At 39.9% G+C, this 19,800-nt stretch overlaps 1 protein-coding gene and 1 long non-coding RNA gene across 5 annotated transcripts in view; one reads left to right on the top strand and one right to left on the bottom strand.

The window, feature by feature from the left end:
* The window catches only part of IFT52 (intraflagellar transport 52), a 39,236-nt gene extending 19,436 nt beyond the window's left edge, over positions 1-19,800 (bottom strand). Inside the window, exons 1-7 of one of the 4 annotated variants that reach the window (XM_035705476.1) lie at positions 19,648-19,800; positions 16,995-17,119; positions 15,872-15,959; positions 11,585-11,714; positions 11,226-11,301; positions 9,707-9,778; positions 2,937-3,063 (exon numbers count right to left, since the gene is read on the bottom strand). In XM_035705476.1, coding sequence (XP_035561369.1) covers positions 2,937-3,063; positions 9,707-9,778; positions 11,226-11,301; positions 11,585-11,714; positions 15,872-15,959; positions 16,995-17,119; positions 19,648-19,668 — 639 coding nt within the window. In that variant the 5' untranslated portion in view covers positions 19,669-19,800. Of the gene's footprint in view, positions 1-2,936; positions 3,064-9,706; positions 9,779-11,225; positions 11,302-11,584; positions 11,715-15,871; positions 15,960-16,994; positions 17,120-19,328; positions 19,382-19,647 lie in introns of those variants that run through there. The other 3 variants (XM_025470124.2, XM_049100787.1, XM_049100788.1) reach the window with 3 other exon arrangements.
* LOC112673982 (uncharacterized) lies at positions 4,635-7,244 on the top strand. Its single transcript, XR_003145174.3, has 3 exons — positions 4,635-4,737; positions 6,699-6,798; positions 6,901-7,244. It is a non-coding gene; the product is annotated as an uncharacterized LOC112673982 (long non-coding RNA).

The following is a 19,800-nucleotide window of genomic DNA, read 5'->3' as shown; positions in this document are numbered from 1 at the left end:
GTTAAGAATAAGGGAACCTCCTCCAGTGGTGAAGTTATGTTATAAAGAGTTTTCAGTAACCTGAAAGAAAGCTTCTGTCATAACATGAGGTGCTTTTGTTGCTTTTTGTTGTTGTTGTTGTTAACATGAGGTCAAAAAAAAAAAAAAAAAAGGAAGCCATAAATTATTCAGCCACTCTAACTTAAACCGTGAGGCAAATAAACAAACATGAGCTGCAAGAAAAAAATGGGAAAAAATGATCAAAATGTCAGTTTTGTACTGAGAGATACTTTTTTTCCCCTTTCATCTCTGTATTTTTCAATTTTTCTATAATAGAGCATAAATTACTTTTGTAATGAGAAAAACCGTGAAACGTTAAAACGAAAAATAAATTCAGTTTTTCTAGCAACACCACATACAGAGAATAGGCACTGCTGTGATGTGCTAGGAATGGATTATTCTCAAGCCAGAGATGTCAAGAGATACACAAATTCCATAAATAAAACAAGACTTGCAAAACAAACTGTGACTTGTGCCACATTAAAAGCAAATGGTTCACAGGAAAAATAACACTATTAGTATAACATAACCATTGAAAGCACATCAGTTACTGAGAACAGGAAAGGAATTTGGTGGAATCCCACAGAACGAATGAAGAGTGCTGAATGAACTCAAGCATGCGATTTGAACCCACATATGTAAGTAAAGAAGTGAATTTTCACTACTCTCCACAATTAGGTCTATATTTTTTCTTTAATATTCTTTTTTCCCCTACCTCATTTATCTCAAATAGACTATAGACCTTACTTTATTTAAAAAAAATTTTTTTTTTTATTTATTCATGAGAGACAGAGAGAGAGACAGACAGAGACAGAGACACAGGCAGAGGGAGAAGCAGGCTCCATGCAGGGAGCCTGACCAGGACTCGACCCGGGTCTCCAGGATCACCCCCTGGTCCGAAGGCAGCGCTAAACCACTGGGCCACCTGGGCTTCCCCACAGATCTTCCTTTAATCCTTTTCTTCTGGACAGAGATTCTACCACTGTCTTCAGCTTCCTTTTCCAGCTTTTGTCTATAATTTATTTCAGTTAAATAATAATATATATACCATGGACTGCTTTTGTTCTTTCCGTATTAATGAGCTTATCCTAGCAAACTAAGACCTAGATAGGATCATGACAGGCCCAAGAAGGCAATGGACCAGGGCAAGGAAGCGGAGCACACACCCCAACCCCAGGCTAGCCTTATCCCCCCACCCCCGCCCTGCGGTTTCCAGGAGTATGGGAGTGGGCCCTCTCAGGTTTATTTCACAAACTTACAAGTGACAGGCAAACACCTCTCTAAAAGATTGTGTTTACAAGGCAAGACTAAAAGCTTGTTAGGAGGGGTGCCTGGAGAGCTCAGTCAATTGAATGGCTGAGCATCCAACTCTTAATTTCAGTTCAGATCATGATCTCCTGATCCGCAGTCCTGGGATCTCCTGCATCAGGCTCCTGTGCTTAACAAGGAGTCTGCTTGAAAGTCTCCCCTATCCCTGTGCTCCTCCCACCACTTATAGGTGCTCTCTCTCTCAAAATAAATATATAAAATGTTTAAAATAAAAGCTTCTTAGGAAAAGAAAACAGGTTTTAAAATAGCTAGGCAATGGGCAGATGATAATCTCAGGAGTTCTAGAAGAATCATCATAGTACAGAATTCTGTACCTAATGGATGTTTCATAAAAATCCACTGATGAAGCCAGGTAAAATCTCTGTGCACAGTTAAAAACTAAAAAATAATAGGGGTGTCTTGGTGGCTTAGTTAAGTATCCAGCTCTTGTTTTCAGCTCAGGTCATTCTCTCAGGGTTGTGAAATTGAGCCCCTTCCCACATCAGGCTCCATGCTGAGCGTGGAGACTACTTGAGATTCTCCCTCTCCCATCCTCTCTAAAAAATAAATTAAAAAAATATAAAAAATTAAAAATAATTATAGTTCTAGTATTACACTACCAGAGACCCCTTAGGATAGTTGTCTCATTACTTTTGTGACTAAAACTGACATTTTATGTAAACCAATTATTTCCACATCTTGAATCATTTAATACTTTACTCTAATTTTAAAACAGTATTTCCAGTTTTTTTGGGAGAAACTAATACCATAATAACTATTATGAATTTTGTCTAAATATCATTTTTCAAATATAGCATAGATATTTATCTACTTCCTAATAAAACAATGTCAGAGCTTTTAAATATGGGAAGAAAAAGTAATACCTAAATCCCACAAAGAAAAATAGATGTGAGAACTAGAAAAAAATGAGAGGTCAGCTAATGAATTTTAAGTCCTGGTAGACAAATGAAGGTGAATTGAGCAAAACATGAATTAAAAAGCAGTGGATGGGGTACCTGGGTGGCTCACTCAGTTGAGCATCCAACTCTTGATCTCAGGTCTTAATCTCAGGATCATGAGCTCAAGTCCCACATTTGGCAGTGGATAAGTAGGGTCACGATGAGAGGGGGCTATGTCCTCCAGGACCACCTGCTCCCACATTTTGTGGGGTCTCTGGGATGAGAACTGAACAACTAGTCTTCTGATATGTTGCTCTGGGACAAACTAAATTAACAGCAGCACAATTCTGTGCATTTTGGTATAGTGTGTTAACTCACCCTTTCCCTGAATGGATTCTCTTACTCTAAGGGTGAGAGTCTGTACTCATAGACAGTTATAATATAGGTAGCCTCATGCTACCATGGAATAGATTTGGATTTAGAATGATAAGAGCTAGGTTTAGGTCTTAAGTCCATTGATTACTGGACAATTTGCTGTTTCCTTATAAATAAAGCATAGTTAATTAAAATACTACCTCACAAGGCTGTTGTAAAGACCAGCGAGAAAACATATGAAACCCCTCTGGAAACAGTTTTTATTATTTCAATAATAAAAATAATGTATCCACCCACATCTAAAAAAGGCTGTACCTTTGAGTGATAGAAAGCCAGAATGGGTCTGTTAAGCGGGAAACAGACAGAGCCTGTGGACAGAACAGCCACTGCTGGTTTCATGACACTCAATGTGGCACCAAAAGGATAGACAAAGGTGAGAGCCCTGTAAGAAATTAAAGAAACATTCAAATTTTTTAAAAATGAATAAAAAATTTTTTTTTTTTTTTTTTTTTTTTTTTTTTTTTTTAATTTTTATTTATTTATGATAGTCACAGAGAGAGAGAGAGAGAGGCAGAGACACAGGCAGAGGGAGAAGCAGGCTCCATGCACCGGGAGCCTGATGTGGGATTCGATCCCGGGTCTCCAGGATCGCGCTCTGGGCCAAAGGCAGGCGCCAAACCGCTGCGCCACCCAGGGATCCCTGAATAAAAAAATTTTAAAGATAATTTCAGTGCTTCTTGAACAATTCAAGATCAAACACAATTTTTGGGGGGGTTTTGGTCAGGAGTAAAAATCCAAATTTTATTACATACACAAAGAGGCTCAATAATGAAATTGAGACCCAAAGAAATGACCAAGGCAGGCAGGTTTTTATACCTTTTATACAGAGACAATAAATGTGTGAGGAATTGACAGGATAAAGAAAACCGGTATTTGGGAGCTTTAGTTAATAAGGAATTCTAAGTGGAATCTGGGCTGAGATTTTAAAACAGTATTTCGTAAAACAGTATTACGTAAAAAAACGTAGCAAGGTTTATTTCTATAGCTTTCTCAAATTCAAAGTCCCTATCTCTGGTGATGAGGATGTCTTTTACTCCTTTTTTTTTTTTCAAAATTTTATTTAAATTTTGGTTAGTTAACATACAGTGTAATATTGGTTTTAGGAGTAGAATTTAGTGACTCAGCACTTACAATACCCAGTGCTCACCATAACAAGGCCTTCCTTAAGGCCCATGCCCCACCCACCTCCTTCTATTACCCCTTAGTTTGTTCTTTACCATTAAGAGTCTCTTATGGTTTGCCTCCCTCTCTTTTTCATCTTCCCATATGTTCATCTGTTTTGTTTCCTATATTCTACATATAAGTGAAATCATACAGTATTTGGCATTCTTTCAAAGACTTATTAATATAAAACACTCTAGCTCCATCCATATCAACAGCAAATAGCAAGATTTCACTCTTTCTGATGGCAAGCAATATTCCATTGCACATATATATATACCACAACTTTATCCATTTATTGGTCAATGGACCGCATTTGGGCTCTCTCCATAGTTTGGTTATTGCTGATAATGCTGCTATAAACAACAGACTGCCACACTGAGTGTCATGAAACCAGCACCTCTTTGAATCAGTCACTTTTATATTCTTTGGATAAATACCTGGTAGTGCAACTGCTGGGTCATAAAGTAGTTCTATTTTTAACTTTTTGAGGAAACTCCATACTGTTTTTTCAGAATGGCTGTACCAGTTTGCATTCTCACTAATAGCATAAAAAGGTTCTCCTTTCTCTGCATCCTCACCACCATCTGTTGTTTCCTGTGTGTTAATTTTAGCCATTATGACAGGTGTGAGGTGGTATCTCATCATAAACACAAAAAATAAAATCCACAAAATTTCTCTAAGCTTTGTTGACTCAAAATTTGGTATAACTCTAGCTACTAGTTCAATAAAGTATTTAAAAAATCTGAATGCAAATTAACAACTTATATGTGTAAATGATTGTAATTGGAAGAACTGAAGAAAGCCCTTAGAGGAGGAAGAAGAAGAGGGGCCCTCATCTAAGAGATGAACTAGAGCTATAAATGAGCCTGCTCTGTATGACAATGTCTTCCAGGTAAACATTTTCCTCTTCCTTCCAAAGCTGAATGGTATCATGTCCAGATATGAATGGCTGTCATTAAAAGGCCACATTACCCGTTGAGTACTTATGTGAATAGAGCCCTGGGGCACCCAGGTGGCTCAGTGGTCGAGCATCAGGTTGTGACCCTGGGATCCTGAGATCAAGTCCCACATTGGGCTCCCGGCAGGAAGCCTTCTCCCTCTGCCTGTGTCTCTGCCTCAGTGTGTCTCTCATGAAGAAATAAATAAAATCTTAAAAAAAAACAAAAAACAAATAGAACCCTGACATGGGACACTTCTATATACGCCTGCCTTGGCCTCCTTCCCCACTCTGTCCTAACAAACACTTAGCAATAGACTCCTAAAAAGGGTGTGGGGGATCCCTGGGTGGCGCAGCGGTTTAGCGCCTGCCTTTGGCCCAGGGCACGATCCTGGAGACCTGGGATCAAATCCCACGTCGGGCTCCCGGTGCATGGAGCCTGCTTCTCCCTCTGCCTATGTCTCTGCCTCTCTCTCTCTCTCTCTCTGTGGCTATCATAAATAAATAAAAAAATTTTTAAAAAAAAAAAATAAAAAAATAAAAAGGGTGTGGGATGGAGGCGTAAGGGTGGGGTGCAGACCCTGGGGTGTGGCCAAGCTCTGCTGGAGGGGCTAAGGTTTTATTCAAAGAAGATGGAGCTCTGCAAAGGTAACTGAAAGAAGTGTTCTCTGAATGGAGAGAAACAGGGATCTTATAACAAAGCAAAAAGTTAGAAACTAGTAGGGGGAGGAAGCACTCATGAAGAGCTCCCTAAAGACAATGTGAATTTTCCTTTCTCTTAGAACATAAGAAAGTTCTTTTTCTCCTAAGTTTAAAATGATTTTCTTCCCGAGTTAGTTTCCCCCTCACTTCCGTCAAGTCTAACCTACTTCTCTGACTTCTGTGCCATATAGTGGGTGAGAAATGGCACCTGCCCCACGTTCTCTATTCTCCCTCTTCTGCCTTCTGCCCTGCCCCAGCAAGAGCCCAGGAAAGGGGACTAGAGGCCATGGTCCCAGGCCAGAAGCAGAAAGAAATAAGCAGCTGCCACGGAGGAAGAAACATGATGTGGGAGAAATAGTTACATGGATGTCAGGGCCCCACACTTTCCCCGAATGCACTCCAAGGAGATGATCCTCAAGGAGGGAGAATGGACACTTGAGTCATATGATGAAAACTGTCAGCTATTATTTACACTCCTCTATTTCTTTTATTATAACTAAGAAATCAATCAGATTGATATTTTTTAAAGATTTATTTACTCATGAGACAGAGAGAGAGAGAGAGAGAGAGAGAGGGAGAAAGAGACAGGCAGAGGGAGAAGCAAGCTCCCTGCAGAAATCCCAATGCTGGATTAGATCCCAGATCCCGGGATCAGACCCTGAGCTGAAGGCAGACGCTCAACCACTGAGCCACCCAGGAGTCCCAATCAGACTGACATTTTTTTTTTAATTTTTATTTATTTATGATAGTCACATAGAGAGAGAAAGAGAGAGAGAGGCAGAGACACAGGCAGAGGGAGAAGCAGGCTCCATGCACCGGGAGCCCGACGTGGGATTCGATCCTGGGTCTCCAGGATCGCACCCTGGGCCAAAGGCAGTCGCTAAACCTCTGCGCCACCCAGGGATCCCCAGACTGACATTTTGATAAGTCTTTAAGCATACGGCAGATTTTTCCAAACCACATGTAAATGAGTAAGATGGGGGGCGGGGTGAATAGCTGGGGAAGTGTATTCCTGGGATGGGGAACACATATGTATGGGCCCTAAGGTGGCAATGAGCTTAGCATATTTAAGGAACTGAAACAAAGTCAGTGTGGCTACAGCTGAGTGAGACAGAAAAGAGACATGAGAGAAAATGGGATAAATGAGAACCTCAGACTTCAACAGGTCAAGATTTTTCAAAACACAAAGCAGGACTAATTCTCCATGTCTCAAGGCTCACCCAGAAACTGCTGCTTCCAGGATGACCCAGGAAACAATCAACCAGCTATTTGCCTTTCACCACAATTACCAAGGACGTAATAACACAAAAGCAGGTAAGGTACTATGTCATGTAGCCTGCAAAGCACTTTTATAAGTATGGCCTCACTGGAGTTTCCCAACAACTATGTAAGATTCATTTTGTCTTCATTACACAGACATCAAAACAGGAGCTAAGAGTATCTTGCCTGGGCCACCCTGCCAAGTAAGACATGAAAATAAAAACTTCTACCTCCAAGTCTACAGTTCTTTTACCTACACCAACTGGATAAGCTGACACAAGACTTAAGAATTAGATTATAAGTGGTGGGAGGATGGGTGAAACAGATGATGGGGATTAAAGAGGACACTTATCAGGAAGCACACCGAGGATTGCAAAGAAGTGCTAAATCACTATATTGTACACCTGAAACTAATATGACACTATATGTTAATTATACCGGAATTAAAATTAAAAACTTTATTTAAAAAAAGAGTTAAACTGGGCTGCACACTGGGCATGGAGCCTATTTTAAATAAATAAATAAATAAATAAATAAATAAGATTATGATTCTTGAATGTCAAAAATGTTTAACTCTATGATGTATGTTGCTACACGTTTTTCCCCTTTATGACTTTCCTTGATTTCATCCTAAGAAAAATCTTCCCTACTCTAAGGATTATAAAATATTCACCTATTTTTTAGTACTTTTATGGTTTCAGTTTTTTAACATTTAAAATTTTATCCATCTGAAATATATTTTAGGAGTGTGCTATGAAATGAAAATGTTTTTTGAAATGGTTAGTCACAATTATGCCATCCATTCTCTAATAATTTGAAGTCACTTTTACTATAAACAATCTTCATCTTTCATATATGTTGAGTCTGATTCTAATCTACTTATTTCTCACTATTTCTGCATTAGTACCACATTATTTTCATTATTACACTTTTATAATATGCTTTAATGTATTACAATGTTCAACTCCTATGAGGTGAAATAGCTCAAAAGAGAAAAATAAACCAGAAAAAATATTTACAACACATGTAGGTCTTATAAATAAATAAAAGAGAAACCATTAATAGAAAAATGGGCAAAAAATAGTGAACACAATATTCACAGAAGAAATACAATCAGCCAATAGACTTTAAAGGCCATCCCAGGGGATCCCTGGGTGGCTCAGCGGTTTAGCGCCTGCCTTTGGCCCAGGGCACCATCCTGGAGTCCCGGGATCGAGTCCCACGTTGGGCTCCCAGCATGGAGCCTGCCTCTCCCTCCTCCTGTGTCTCTGCCTCTCTCTCTCTCTCTATCATAAATAAATAAATCTTTAAAAAAATAAAAATAAAAAATAAAGGCCATCCCATTTAATAATCGAATAAATACAAATTAAAAGATAACATTTTCACTAGAATACTCCCTGCTGACAAGAGAAGAGAAGAAAAGGGAGCAAGTTCATAGGGACAGTAAGTGCTACAAACTACCTGGAGGGCAATTTAGCAATATACCACATTTGGCAATGCGACAATTGGAAAACAAACGTTTGACCCAGAGATTCTAATGCTAAGAATCTAGCCTTACTAGGGACCCCTGGGTGGCTCAGTGGTTGAGCGTTGAGCGTCTGCCTTCGGCTCAGGGTGGGATCCTGGAGTCCCGGGATTGAGTCCTACATTGGGCTCCCTGCATGGAGCTTGCTTCTCCCTCTACCTATGTCTCTGCCTCTCTTTCTGTGTCTCTCATGAATAAATAATTAAATCTTTCTTTTCTTTCTTTCTTCCTTTCTTTCCTTTCTTTTCTTTCTTTTCTTTCTTTTTCTTTCTTTCTTTTTTTCTTTCCTTCCTTCCTTTCTTTCTTTTTAAAGATTTTATTTATTCATTCATGAGACACACACAGAGAGAAAGAGAGACAGAGAGAGACACTCCAGAGACACAGGCAGAGGGAGAAGCAGGCTCCCTGTAGGGAGCCTGACATGGGACTGCTCCCAGGTCTCCAGGATCACAATCTGAGCTGAAGGCGGCACTAAACCGCTGGGCCACTTGGGCTGCCCTAATTAAATCTTTAAAAAAAAAAAAAAGAACCAGGCAGCCCCGGTGGCTTAGAGGTTTAGCGCCGCCTTCAGCCCAGGGCGTGATCCTGGGGACCCGGGATCAACTCCCATATCGGGCTCCCTGTGTGGGGCTTGCTTCTTCCTCTGCCTGTGTCTCTGCCTCTGTGTGTGTGTATGTGTCTCTCATGAATAAATAAATAAAATCTTTTAAAAAAGAAAAAGAATCTAGCCTTACTAAAATATTAGCATAAATGCACAAAAATTGCACGAAGACATTCACTATGTGCTTTATTTATAGTAACAAGTATAAAACTATTTATAATAACAATATGGAGCAGAATAACAATACAGGCCACAGATCAGACTGCCTAGGTTTGAAACTAAGTTCTGACACTTATTAGTCAAGTGAGCTTGGGCAATTAAACTTGTTATCTTATCTATAACCTTGGTGTGTTACGGCAATGATTAAGTGAGGTAAAAATGCCTCTCTCTCTCTCTCTCTCTCTCTCTCTCTCTCACACACACACACACACACACACACACACACACGCCTGTGATACGGTATGTGCTCAATAAATGTTAGGTTTAACTACTAAAGCAAAATATCATAAATGACCCAAATGTTCAACAATAGGAGACTGGTTAGATAAATTAGGAGAATTCCAATTTAGTCATTTAAAAGGATATGGTGCCTATATTTTTATATAAAAAAAATCTAGAAATCTAAATACTGTTAAGAATAATTATGGGGGGGAAGAGCATGCATTTACAGCGGAGAACTTCTATTTTCTTCCTTTTGAACTGTTCCAATTTTTTTTTTTTTTTTTTTGGTGAGAATGACTTTTATAATCAGAAATGAAAACTTTTCACTTTGAAAAAGAAAACTCTTCAAAATGACAAATACATCATCTTTAGGTAGTCTCGGAAAACACACTTACTGAGCGTTGTTTCCATTGCTCTCCTCATCAATGATTCCAGGCACAGCCTTCCCTGCAGCTCGGCTAATTTCCCTTGAAGGAAAAAATTTAAACAGTAAACCAAAAAATTTTAGGAATTTCACACTCCAATATTAATAGTAAATATGAACTGCAAGGATTTTGCAGATTTGTTCAAAATATAATTCTTAAAATTTAAATAAAGGTACACCTACACACCTATACCTCTTTGTATAGCTTGCAATAGTTAACATTTTGTTTTGTTTTTATTTTTTAAAGATTTTTTATTTATTAATTTATAAGAGACACACACAGAGAGGCAGAGACACAGGCAGAGGGAGAAACAGGCTCCATGCAGGGAGCCTGACATGGGACTCAATCCCAGGTCTCCAGGACCACACCCTGGGCTGAAGGTGGCGCTAAACCACTGAGCCACGCGGGCTGCCCAATAGTTAACATTTAATATGAGGATCAGTTCTTTGAGTCCTGAGGGAAGGATCAATATACTAGACCATATTCTATTTTTTTTTTAAGATTTTATCAATTTACTCATAAGAAACACACAGAAAGGCAGAGACATAGGCAGAGGGAAAAGCAAGCCCCCTGCAGAGAGCCCGATGGGGGGGGCAGGGACCCTCAATCCCAGTACCCCAGGACCACACTCTGAGCCAAAGGCAGACAGATGCTTAACCACTCAGCCACCCCGGCGTCCCTCTAGACCACATTCTAGACTAGAACCACATTCTAGTCCTATGTTTTAGACTCTGTATCATCAGATCCAGCAGTGTGCCTGGCATACACAATTCAAGTGTGAAATGAAAAATTCTGAATATAAGGAAACGCTCACAGAGGACACCTGATGTTGCTCCTCTCATGTATTCATTTACTACTTCCCAAAGCCCTAATTTATCTTTTAAGATCTAGTGAAACAGAAAAAATTGACTTCACTCCAGGTTCCAGGGGTAGAGACTATGACCTAGCTAGCTATACCATCAGGGCATACTATGTCCTCTGCCATAGGGACCAGTTCAGGATGGGCATGTGGCCTAGGCCAGCCAAACAGCAAATCTCAGGACTACTCCTGCTGGGAATGGTGAGATCAAGCAAGGCTCTCTTGTCCTAGATAGTGAGGCATGCAGATATAAATTTGGGACCTGCTAAAACGGGAGAGCAAGGCCAAGAGAACTACAGAGCAATGGAACTGGAGCCATGAATTTTCAGTCAATCCACACTCAAAGCCTGCCCTATATCTGGGCTTTTCAATTACGTGAATCAATAGTCTCATTATTATTTATTCCCATAGAGAGAACAGGGTTTTCTACACTTGCAACTGCATTCTGACAAAAAAGATGAATGTGGAATAAGATTTCAAAAGATAGAAGGAATGTAATTTGAAGAATGAGAAGTATTATAATAAATAAATTTTAACATAGTAAAATAAAACAAAAGAGCAAGAAAGGAAGAAGGGAATCATTTATAAAAGGAATCATTTATAAAACATTTCTGCTTTCAACATGCTTACCTATTCAGGACTCCGTTGGAAACTAGAGCTTCTTTAGGATGGAAATACTTATAATATACATTTCTAACCACAGCATCTTTAAGGGAAAGGGAGGAAGTTGCATATTAGATTAGAAGTAAGTCTGATATTATAAACACATATAAACTTTGACCCACAAGGAACCCTGGGATTCTATTCCAATTCCACCCATTTTATACATGGAAAAAGCCTAGCCCCAGAAAGCTCAGACTACCACTGAGGTCAGAATGCTGGACCATTCAGCCCAGGGCTCTTTCCATTGTACTATTAGGACCAGGGAGCTACAATACGAATAATAAATAGGAAACAACTGCCTCTATTAAAATAATAATAATAATTACCATTATTAACCATGATTCCATATTCTTCTAGGAGAAAGTTAATATTGGTGTCAAATCTGGATTCCCCACCCTCTCCTAGCATCACAAGGATATCACCGCCTCCATCAAGGTATTTCTTCAGGACTTCAAACTACATAAAGGAAAAAAAACAATATATGAATATACTTGAAAGTCCTTAACTAGCTGAAAAATACACAAATCTATAAGACACGTAAATATAAATGTATATAAGATAATATAAAAGTTACTCTCAACGTAGATTTCCAACCTTGTCTTTAAGCATAAAGTTCCAAAATACTCAAACTGAACTGACATTTTCCACATTGTCTATCTGGAAAGCAAACCAAAACTGGAAACACTAGCTAAAGGAAGCTCACAGATCATTGAGCAGCAGTCCCAGTCTCAACCTAGCGGAGACAAAATCAGCTCTGACTGAAAACGATTGCTCCAGACCACATCTTCCCTTCACTGCCAGCCAAGGACATCAGGATGAAGGCATAGCAAACTACTCCCAGGGAGGAGTTCTGTTCCAGTCATTGACTGATCAATGCACAGTGAGAAATGCAGGTTATCTGCTTATTTCCTGGGAAGCTGTCTCACTTTCACAAAGCTGGGGAGGGGAAAAAATCTCCCAACTGGTCTCGTTGACCCAGCCTGAGAAAACTTGGGCTGAGTGGTCTAGACCAAGTCTTTCAATAGTCTTTCAACTTCCCTCAAGCATCTCATCAGAAAAGTATGGGAACACACACTCTGATATGTAAATAAAGTATGTATATTTATATAATTATAAAATATCTTCCCAAAAAGGAGAATTTTGAAGGATAATAAAGATACGAAAAATAAAATTTCCTTCTGGCACCTCAGTGATTCACTATATACATCTCACTTTGGAAACCACTGGCCTGACCAGCAATGCTAACAGCAAAGCCTCTTGCTCTGGCACACTCCCTATTCTTCTCTCCTCCAGCCCCTAAATGTGGAAAACATAGTATAACAACTAACATCACCAAGGGGGCCTGCTCCCAAATGAGATAGAACTTCACGGATCTTGGACTCTGCACAAGACTGTCTCATTCATGAAGAGCCTACATACCTATTTTTAGCCTTTTTTCGAAAGGTCAAATATAAAGAAGTGCACTAGTTAGTGTATGTATGTATGCTCAAGCATTAACAAATGGAAATACACATTCTTCTAGTGCTTATATGCCCAAACAATGACAATGTGAAATACACATATTCTTTTATAAGTCATTGTCCCTTTCCTTTTTTACATTACAGTTAAGACACTTTTTTTAATGGTGGTGGGTTATAATACCCAGGCTTTTCAGTTCAGAATAAAGGTACATTTATAATATAGTCGTGCCTGCATGGCTCAGTCAATTAGGCACCTGGCTCTTGGTTTCAGCTCAGGTCATGATCTCGGGGTCATGGGATTGAGCCAGCCCCACATTGGGCTCTGTGCTCAGCAAGGAGTCTGTTTAAGATTCTCTCCCTCTCCCTCTACTTGCACTCTCTCACACATAAGCTAAATAAATTAACTCTTTAAAAAAAATAATATAGGTGTTGATCTGACAGGGTTAGGAAGTATGGTCTGGGCTAACTGGTGGTAAGTGAATACCATCATCAAGCAAATGTGTAAGCCAACGTAACTGAGGTGGGAACAAAGTAAAACTAAATTCAGTCTAATTTCTAGCTTGATTCGCACATCTTTTTTTTTTTTTAAGATTTTATTTATTGGGGTACCCGAGTGACTCAGTGGTTGAGCATCTGCCTTTGGCTCAGGTTGCGATCCCAGGGTCCTGGGACGGAGTCCCACATCGGGCTCCCTGCATGGAGCCTGCTTCTCCCTCTGCCTGTGTCTCTGCCTCTCTCTCTGTGTCTCTCATGAATAAATAAATTTAAAAAATGTTTTAAATCTTCAAAAAAAATTTTTTTTAGTTAGTTAAGAGAGAGCACGAGTGGAAAGGAGGGACAGAAGGAAAGAAAGAAGCAGACTCCCCGCCAAGCAGGGAGCCCGACATGGGACTCAGTCCCAGGACCCTGGGATCATGACCTGAGCCAAAAGATGCTTAACCAACTGAGCCACCCAGGTGCCCCTGATTCTCAAATCTAATATCACACATATGATGTCTTGTCATAGAAGTTTCTGGAGGACAACATCAAAGAGGGTTCATATAGTCTGTGTGGGGTGAACTAACCCCTTTAATGATCCTAAGAAGCCAGCAACAGTGCCCAGGAAGGAGTGATCTCTGCCTGGAGGAAGACCTCTGGTGATCATTTGGATCAGCTTCGTGGAATAAAAACACAAGGGAATGATGGTTTTTAGAAGTTAAAAGTTTTTCTGCCTTTCTCTCCTACCTCACTCCACTTCTAAAGAGAAGGCATGGTGCCAGGGTATGGTATGGTGGGAGAACATTTTATTAGGATAAATATGCCTGTCAAGGGATTCTATCTTTTGGAAGACAATGCCTTCCATCCCTAAGAGCCTGAAGTTAGGTTGACCAGCGCCCATTCCCTCTTGGGAAAAGGACCAGGCACCAGTTTCTAACCCTCCTTCCAGATGCCCTGGCTTTCCTGAGGCTGCTTGCTTCTCAGCAAAGATCGGGTCACCTCTCTCTGTCTTCACTAGGCAGAGAAGGGAGGTAGCAGGGGAGATACTACTGGAGTGTGAGGCTAAAAACCAACAAAGAATATAGTATTCTTTTGCAGGTCACTGCCTACTGTGTGTCCATTTCCCTCAGGCTTTCATTGGGTGGGGGCAGCTTGCCACCTCCATGTTCTTAATAGGAATTCCTGCTCTTTCTCTCAATTAATCTAATCAGTTGTGTCTCTTTTGATGCTCTTCTCAGAGGAGGTGGCCTTGCAGTCAGGACAACACAACAAAAAATAATAGAAATGCTTCCCTGTAGACATCTTCCTTGTGTCCCCACCCCAAGTCAGAGCAGAAGACCCAGGACTGCCCCCATCTAAGGACCACACTGGTCCCACCCTGCCTGACCTCCCTACTCCCCACATCCCTTCCTGAAAACCAAAGCACTTGCAAGTCTCTACTAGAAAGGCTCTTGCTGTCTTTTGGGGTTTCTGTTTAGTTGTAGTAAAGTACACATAACATTTACCAACTTAACCATTTTTAAGTAGACAATTCAGTAGTTAAGTACAATCTCATTATTGTGCAACCATCACCACCATCCATCTCCAGAACTTTTCATCTTGCAAAACTGAAGCTCGATATCTATTAAACAACTCCCTATTTCCTTCCTCGCCCTACCTCCTGGCAACCACAATTCTAACTTTATATGAATTTGACTATTCTAGGTACATCATATAAATGGAATCATATATTATTGGCCTTTCTGTAACTGGTTTCTTTCATTTAGGATTAATGTCAATATTCACCCATCTTGTAGCATATATCAGAACTGCCTACCTTTTTAAGGCTGCATAATCATTTACTGTATGTATCTACCACATTTTATTTATCCACTCACCTGTTTGGTAGACTTGGGTTGTTTCTACCTTTTGACTATTGTGAATAATGCTGCTATATACATCAATGTACAAATATCGCTTTGAGATTCTGCTTTCAATTCTTTTGGATCTATATCTAGAAGTGGGATTATTGGATCATTATGTTAATTCTACTTTAAATTTTTTTAAGGAATGCCATTCTGTTTTATATAATGGCTGCACCATTTTACCCTTCGGCCCATAGTGCACATGGGTTTCAATTTCTCTACATCTCTGCCAATACTTGTGTCTGAGTCTTATATTTGTCATTTTTTGTCTATTCCATGAAACAGAATTAAAAACAGCTTCATTTTAAAAGGAACTTTCCTGTTTTCAAAGCAAAAATATGGCAAATAAGTATGGCTAGTATTTAATTAGCCTCAACTATGTGTCTGGCACTTTATACGCATTATCTTAGTTAATGATCTCAACAACTCTATGATGAAGAATGAGATGAAAGTGATTACCTAAAGGCAACACAGTATATGGTAAAGAGGATTTTATTTATTTTTTTAATAATTTATTTATTTATTCATAGAGATACAGAGAGAGAGAGAGAGAGAAAGAGGCAGAGACACAGGCAGAGGGAGAAGCAGGCTCCATGCAGGGAGCCCGATGTGGGACTCGATCCCAGGTCTCCAGGATCATGCCCTAGGCTGCAGGCGGCGCTAAACCGCTGCGCCACCGGGGCTGCCCGGTAAAGAGGATTTTAAATCCAGAATTTCAGAGCCCACACATCTAACCATCTTACTACATTTCTTCTTTTTCGATATTTCTTACCTCAGCTGCAGTAAATTTTTCCCTTGGCCCAGCTGTAATCCACAGTTTCACTCCAATTAGCTTTTCAGATGTGATTTCATCTTTTAAGCTAGAAATATGATTTTAAAAGTTAGATCCATAATTAAAGCCAATTTATGAATTATTTTAGTCTCTAGACTATATGGATCCATAGGCCACAGAGACCCAGAAATGAAGAGATTTAGAGGTACCTGGTGCAGCCTCTCTCCCAAAGTGAGAATCCCCTCTATTGGCTTATCCTAGATCATCCTCTGCTCAAATACTTCCTATAGGCCAAGATGACCAAATTAAACCATCCAAGAGTATAGAGTCCTCCAAATACTAATTCAATCAGCTCTGCCAATTAGCTGGTATGATTACATATCCTTACCCATTGAGAAAAACCAGTTACACACACAAAGACAGAGGTATTCTCATCTTTCCTGTCCCTAAACTGAAGTACTGACCAGGTTAAAATAGGGAGAAAGACTCTAACCTCTTAGAAAGTTGCTTATGAGGGCGCCGGGGTACTCAGTCAGTTAAGCCTCTGCCTTCAGCGGGGTCATGATCTCAGGGTCCTGAGATCGAGCCCAGGGGAGCCTGCTTCTCCTTCTCCTTCTTCCCTTCCCCCTGTTCATGCTCTCTCTCTCAAATAAACAAAATCTTATTTTAAAAAAAGCTATAGGGCAGCCCCGGTGGCCCAGCAGTTTAGCGCCGCCTGAAGCCCGGTGTGTGATCCTGGAGATCTGGGATCGAGTCCCACATCGGGCTTCCTGCATGGAACCTGCTTCTCCCTCTGCCTGCGTCTCTGCCTCTCTCTCGCTCTCTCTGAATAAATAAATAAATAAGTCTTTAAAAAAAAAATAAAAAATAAAATAAAAATTTTAAAAAGCTATATATGTATAATTAGGATACTTTTTTGATTTATTATGTGAGAGACAACTTAATATGCTAATTGCCAATTTTCAAAAGAGATGTTTTTATAATCATTGAGTCATTTTTGAACAATCTTTAAATTGAACTCCTCCTACCTAATAATCACTTATATAAGAAAATAAAGACTTTCCAATATTACCAGCAGGTTATTATTATCATTATTCAGAAAGGAAAACAAATACATGGTCACCTCTGAATCTTCCAATTACTCCGAAGTCTTTTCTGCATGGATTTATAGCCATTGTTGGTGGTGAATACTTCTTTCTTGTATGCATTGAAAAGAATGGTGCTCCGAAGCTCTTTCTCCATGGTTACCTTATGGGGAAAAGAAAGCATAAAAAAAAAATAAAAATAAAAAATATTACAAAAGACCCTAAATGGAATAAATACTCTTCTAATTTATCAAGAGAGGGCATACAGCTACAACCTAGCTATGAAAACCCTACGATTCTCAAAGGTTGAGAATGAAATGCATGATCACAGCTATAGAAACATAAGGCCAACTCTGGCTTTTGGCTCATTTCTTGTCCGGGCCTTCCCACCAGCCTGTTCTCACAACCCTACCTGGCCATCACCCAACCTTTATGCCCTTAGACCATGCTTCCCACTTGATTTCTCACTGCTAACTACTATTAAGTGTGGGGTATATAGTCTTCTAGATTTTTTATACATATGTTAACTTAAAAATTTTTTATGATATAGGATCCTATCATATGCACTATTCTGCAATAAATTTTTTTCACTTAACCTTCTATCTTTCCATGTCAGAACATATGCATCTACCACGTTTTTAATTTTTTATTTATTTAGGATAGTCGCACAGAGAGAGAGAGAGAGTCAGAGACACAGGCAGAGGGAGAAGCAGGCTCCATGCACCAGGAGCCCGACGGAGGATTCGATCCCGGGTCTCCAGGATCGCGCCCTGGGCCAAAGGCAGGCGCTAAACCGCTGCGCCACCCAGGGATCCCTCTACCACGTTTTTAAAAAGTGCTGCACAATATTGCATTTACGGATGTACCATAATTTAACCAGTTGTATAGATGAGCATTTTTTTCCTCAAAATTTTTGTTAGGAAAACAATGCTACAAACATCATTCTTAAGCATGATGTTTTTCTGCACCTTCCATATTTGTAGAATAAATTCCTACCTGATGAATGGCTAAGTAAATTATTTTCAAATTGCCCTCCAAAAATTGTATTTTTTACTTCCATAACATTAGTCATAACACTAATGCATTTGTTTCCATATAATCCTATTTCCAATCCTTTTCATCTTTACTAATAAAATAGGCACCAAAAAAAAAAAAAAAAAAAATCCAGGCCCTCACTGTTTTAATTTGCACTTTCAAATCACTAAGATGGCCATCTTTCACTATGCATATTGGCCACTTTTATTTCCTCTGATTTTCTTGCTCATGTTCTGTTAGTTTTTCCATTGGGTTGAATATTTTTCTAACTGATCATTAAATACTTTCATAAATGAACTTGTCTTTACACTTAACTTCAAGTAGCTTTTTGGCTTTGGTTTGGTGGAATTTTGCAGGACATACAGGTTTTAAATTTTACAGAGCCAAAAGTATTAATCTTTTCCTTCCTGGCTTCTGGATTGCATGACATATTTACAAGAGTTTTTCCTGTGCTAAATTACAAATACATACAACAATGCTTTCTTCTAGTACTTTGTTATGTTAGTTTTTAAGATTTAAATTTTGACCTATTTGGAATTTGTTTTGGTGATCAAAATGGGTTTCGTTATTGTTTTTTTGTTTTTTAATTACTAACAAAACCTGCCTGACACCAAACCACCTTGTCGATGATGATGTGTAATACCACCTTGACTACATAAAAAAAAAAATCCTTATAAGCATTTGTATTTGGATCTATTCTGAATTACATTACATTCTCTTTTTAAAAAAAATATTTTATTTATGTATTCATGAGAGACACAGAGAGAGAGGCAGAGAGAGAAGCGTGCTCCCTGCAGGGAGCCAGATGTGGGACTCGATCCCAGGCCCCAGGATCATGACCTGAGCCAAAGGCAGCCGCTCAACCACTGAGCCACTCAGGCGTCCCTGAATTCCATTACATTCTATCTGCATGTAAGTTCCATACTATTTTAATTATTACAGCTTTATAATATGTTATACTATCTGGTGGTGCTGCAGAGCTAATCCTCTTTATTACCCTTACTTATTAGAATTTTCTGCCTAGTCTCATATATTTTTTTTTATTCCAGCTGAACTTGAAAATCACTTTGTCAGCTTAAAAAAAAAATAAAAAAAGTTAATGTTCACAACACCACCATCTTTTCACGTTCCAACCATCCATGCATACGCTTGTCTTCCCAGTGTTCACATACAATACTGTATCCAGCCTTTCCCAGTTTCCTGAAAGAAAAGTCCTCATGGTCAGGTCAGTGGTTGCACGCCCTATTGCGTGGTTGTGCCATAATAAACTCAACCACCGCCTTTATGGGCATCTTTTCAATGCTTTTGCCATCACAGACACGCTGGAATTTACATACTTTTGCTTTTGCCGTTATTTTTGCTGTAGGACAAATTCCAAGGAGCAGGATTCCTAGGAAAAGGGGATGAGACTAAGATGTTAGGATTCCTGGTCCAATGTTCTTTCATGACTAAAACTCCGCCCAGTCGCAGGCGGCTTTGAACCCAGTGTGAGGCTCGGGATCCGGGCCTGTACCGGCGGCCCCAGTTTACCCCGGCGGACCTTGCTTTTCCACAAGACTGGCCCGGAGGCCCAAGGAACAGGCCTGCGAGCGCCTCGCCAGCTCCCAGGCCGCCCCGACGACCCGGCCGGCTCATCACAGTCGAAGCCCCTCTTACCTGAAGCCCAGTGACCACCATCTTCACCCCGCGCCGCCCAGCAACCCGCGGCCAGACATCCAAGGTCTCTTAGCAACGGCGCAGGCGAGGCGGCGCGTCGGGCCGGCGCGCACTGGGCGCTGGACCCACCCCCGGAGCAACGTGATGACGACA

This window comes from Canis lupus, chromosome 24, assembly GCF_003254725.2.
Source record: "Canis lupus dingo isolate Sandy chromosome 24, ASM325472v2, whole genome shotgun sequence".
Lineage (NCBI taxonomy): Eukaryota > Metazoa > Chordata > Mammalia > Carnivora > Canidae > Canis > Canis lupus.
The sequence above is the reverse complement of the archived record's forward strand: the minus strand, read 5'-3'. Positions and strand labels throughout refer to the sequence as shown.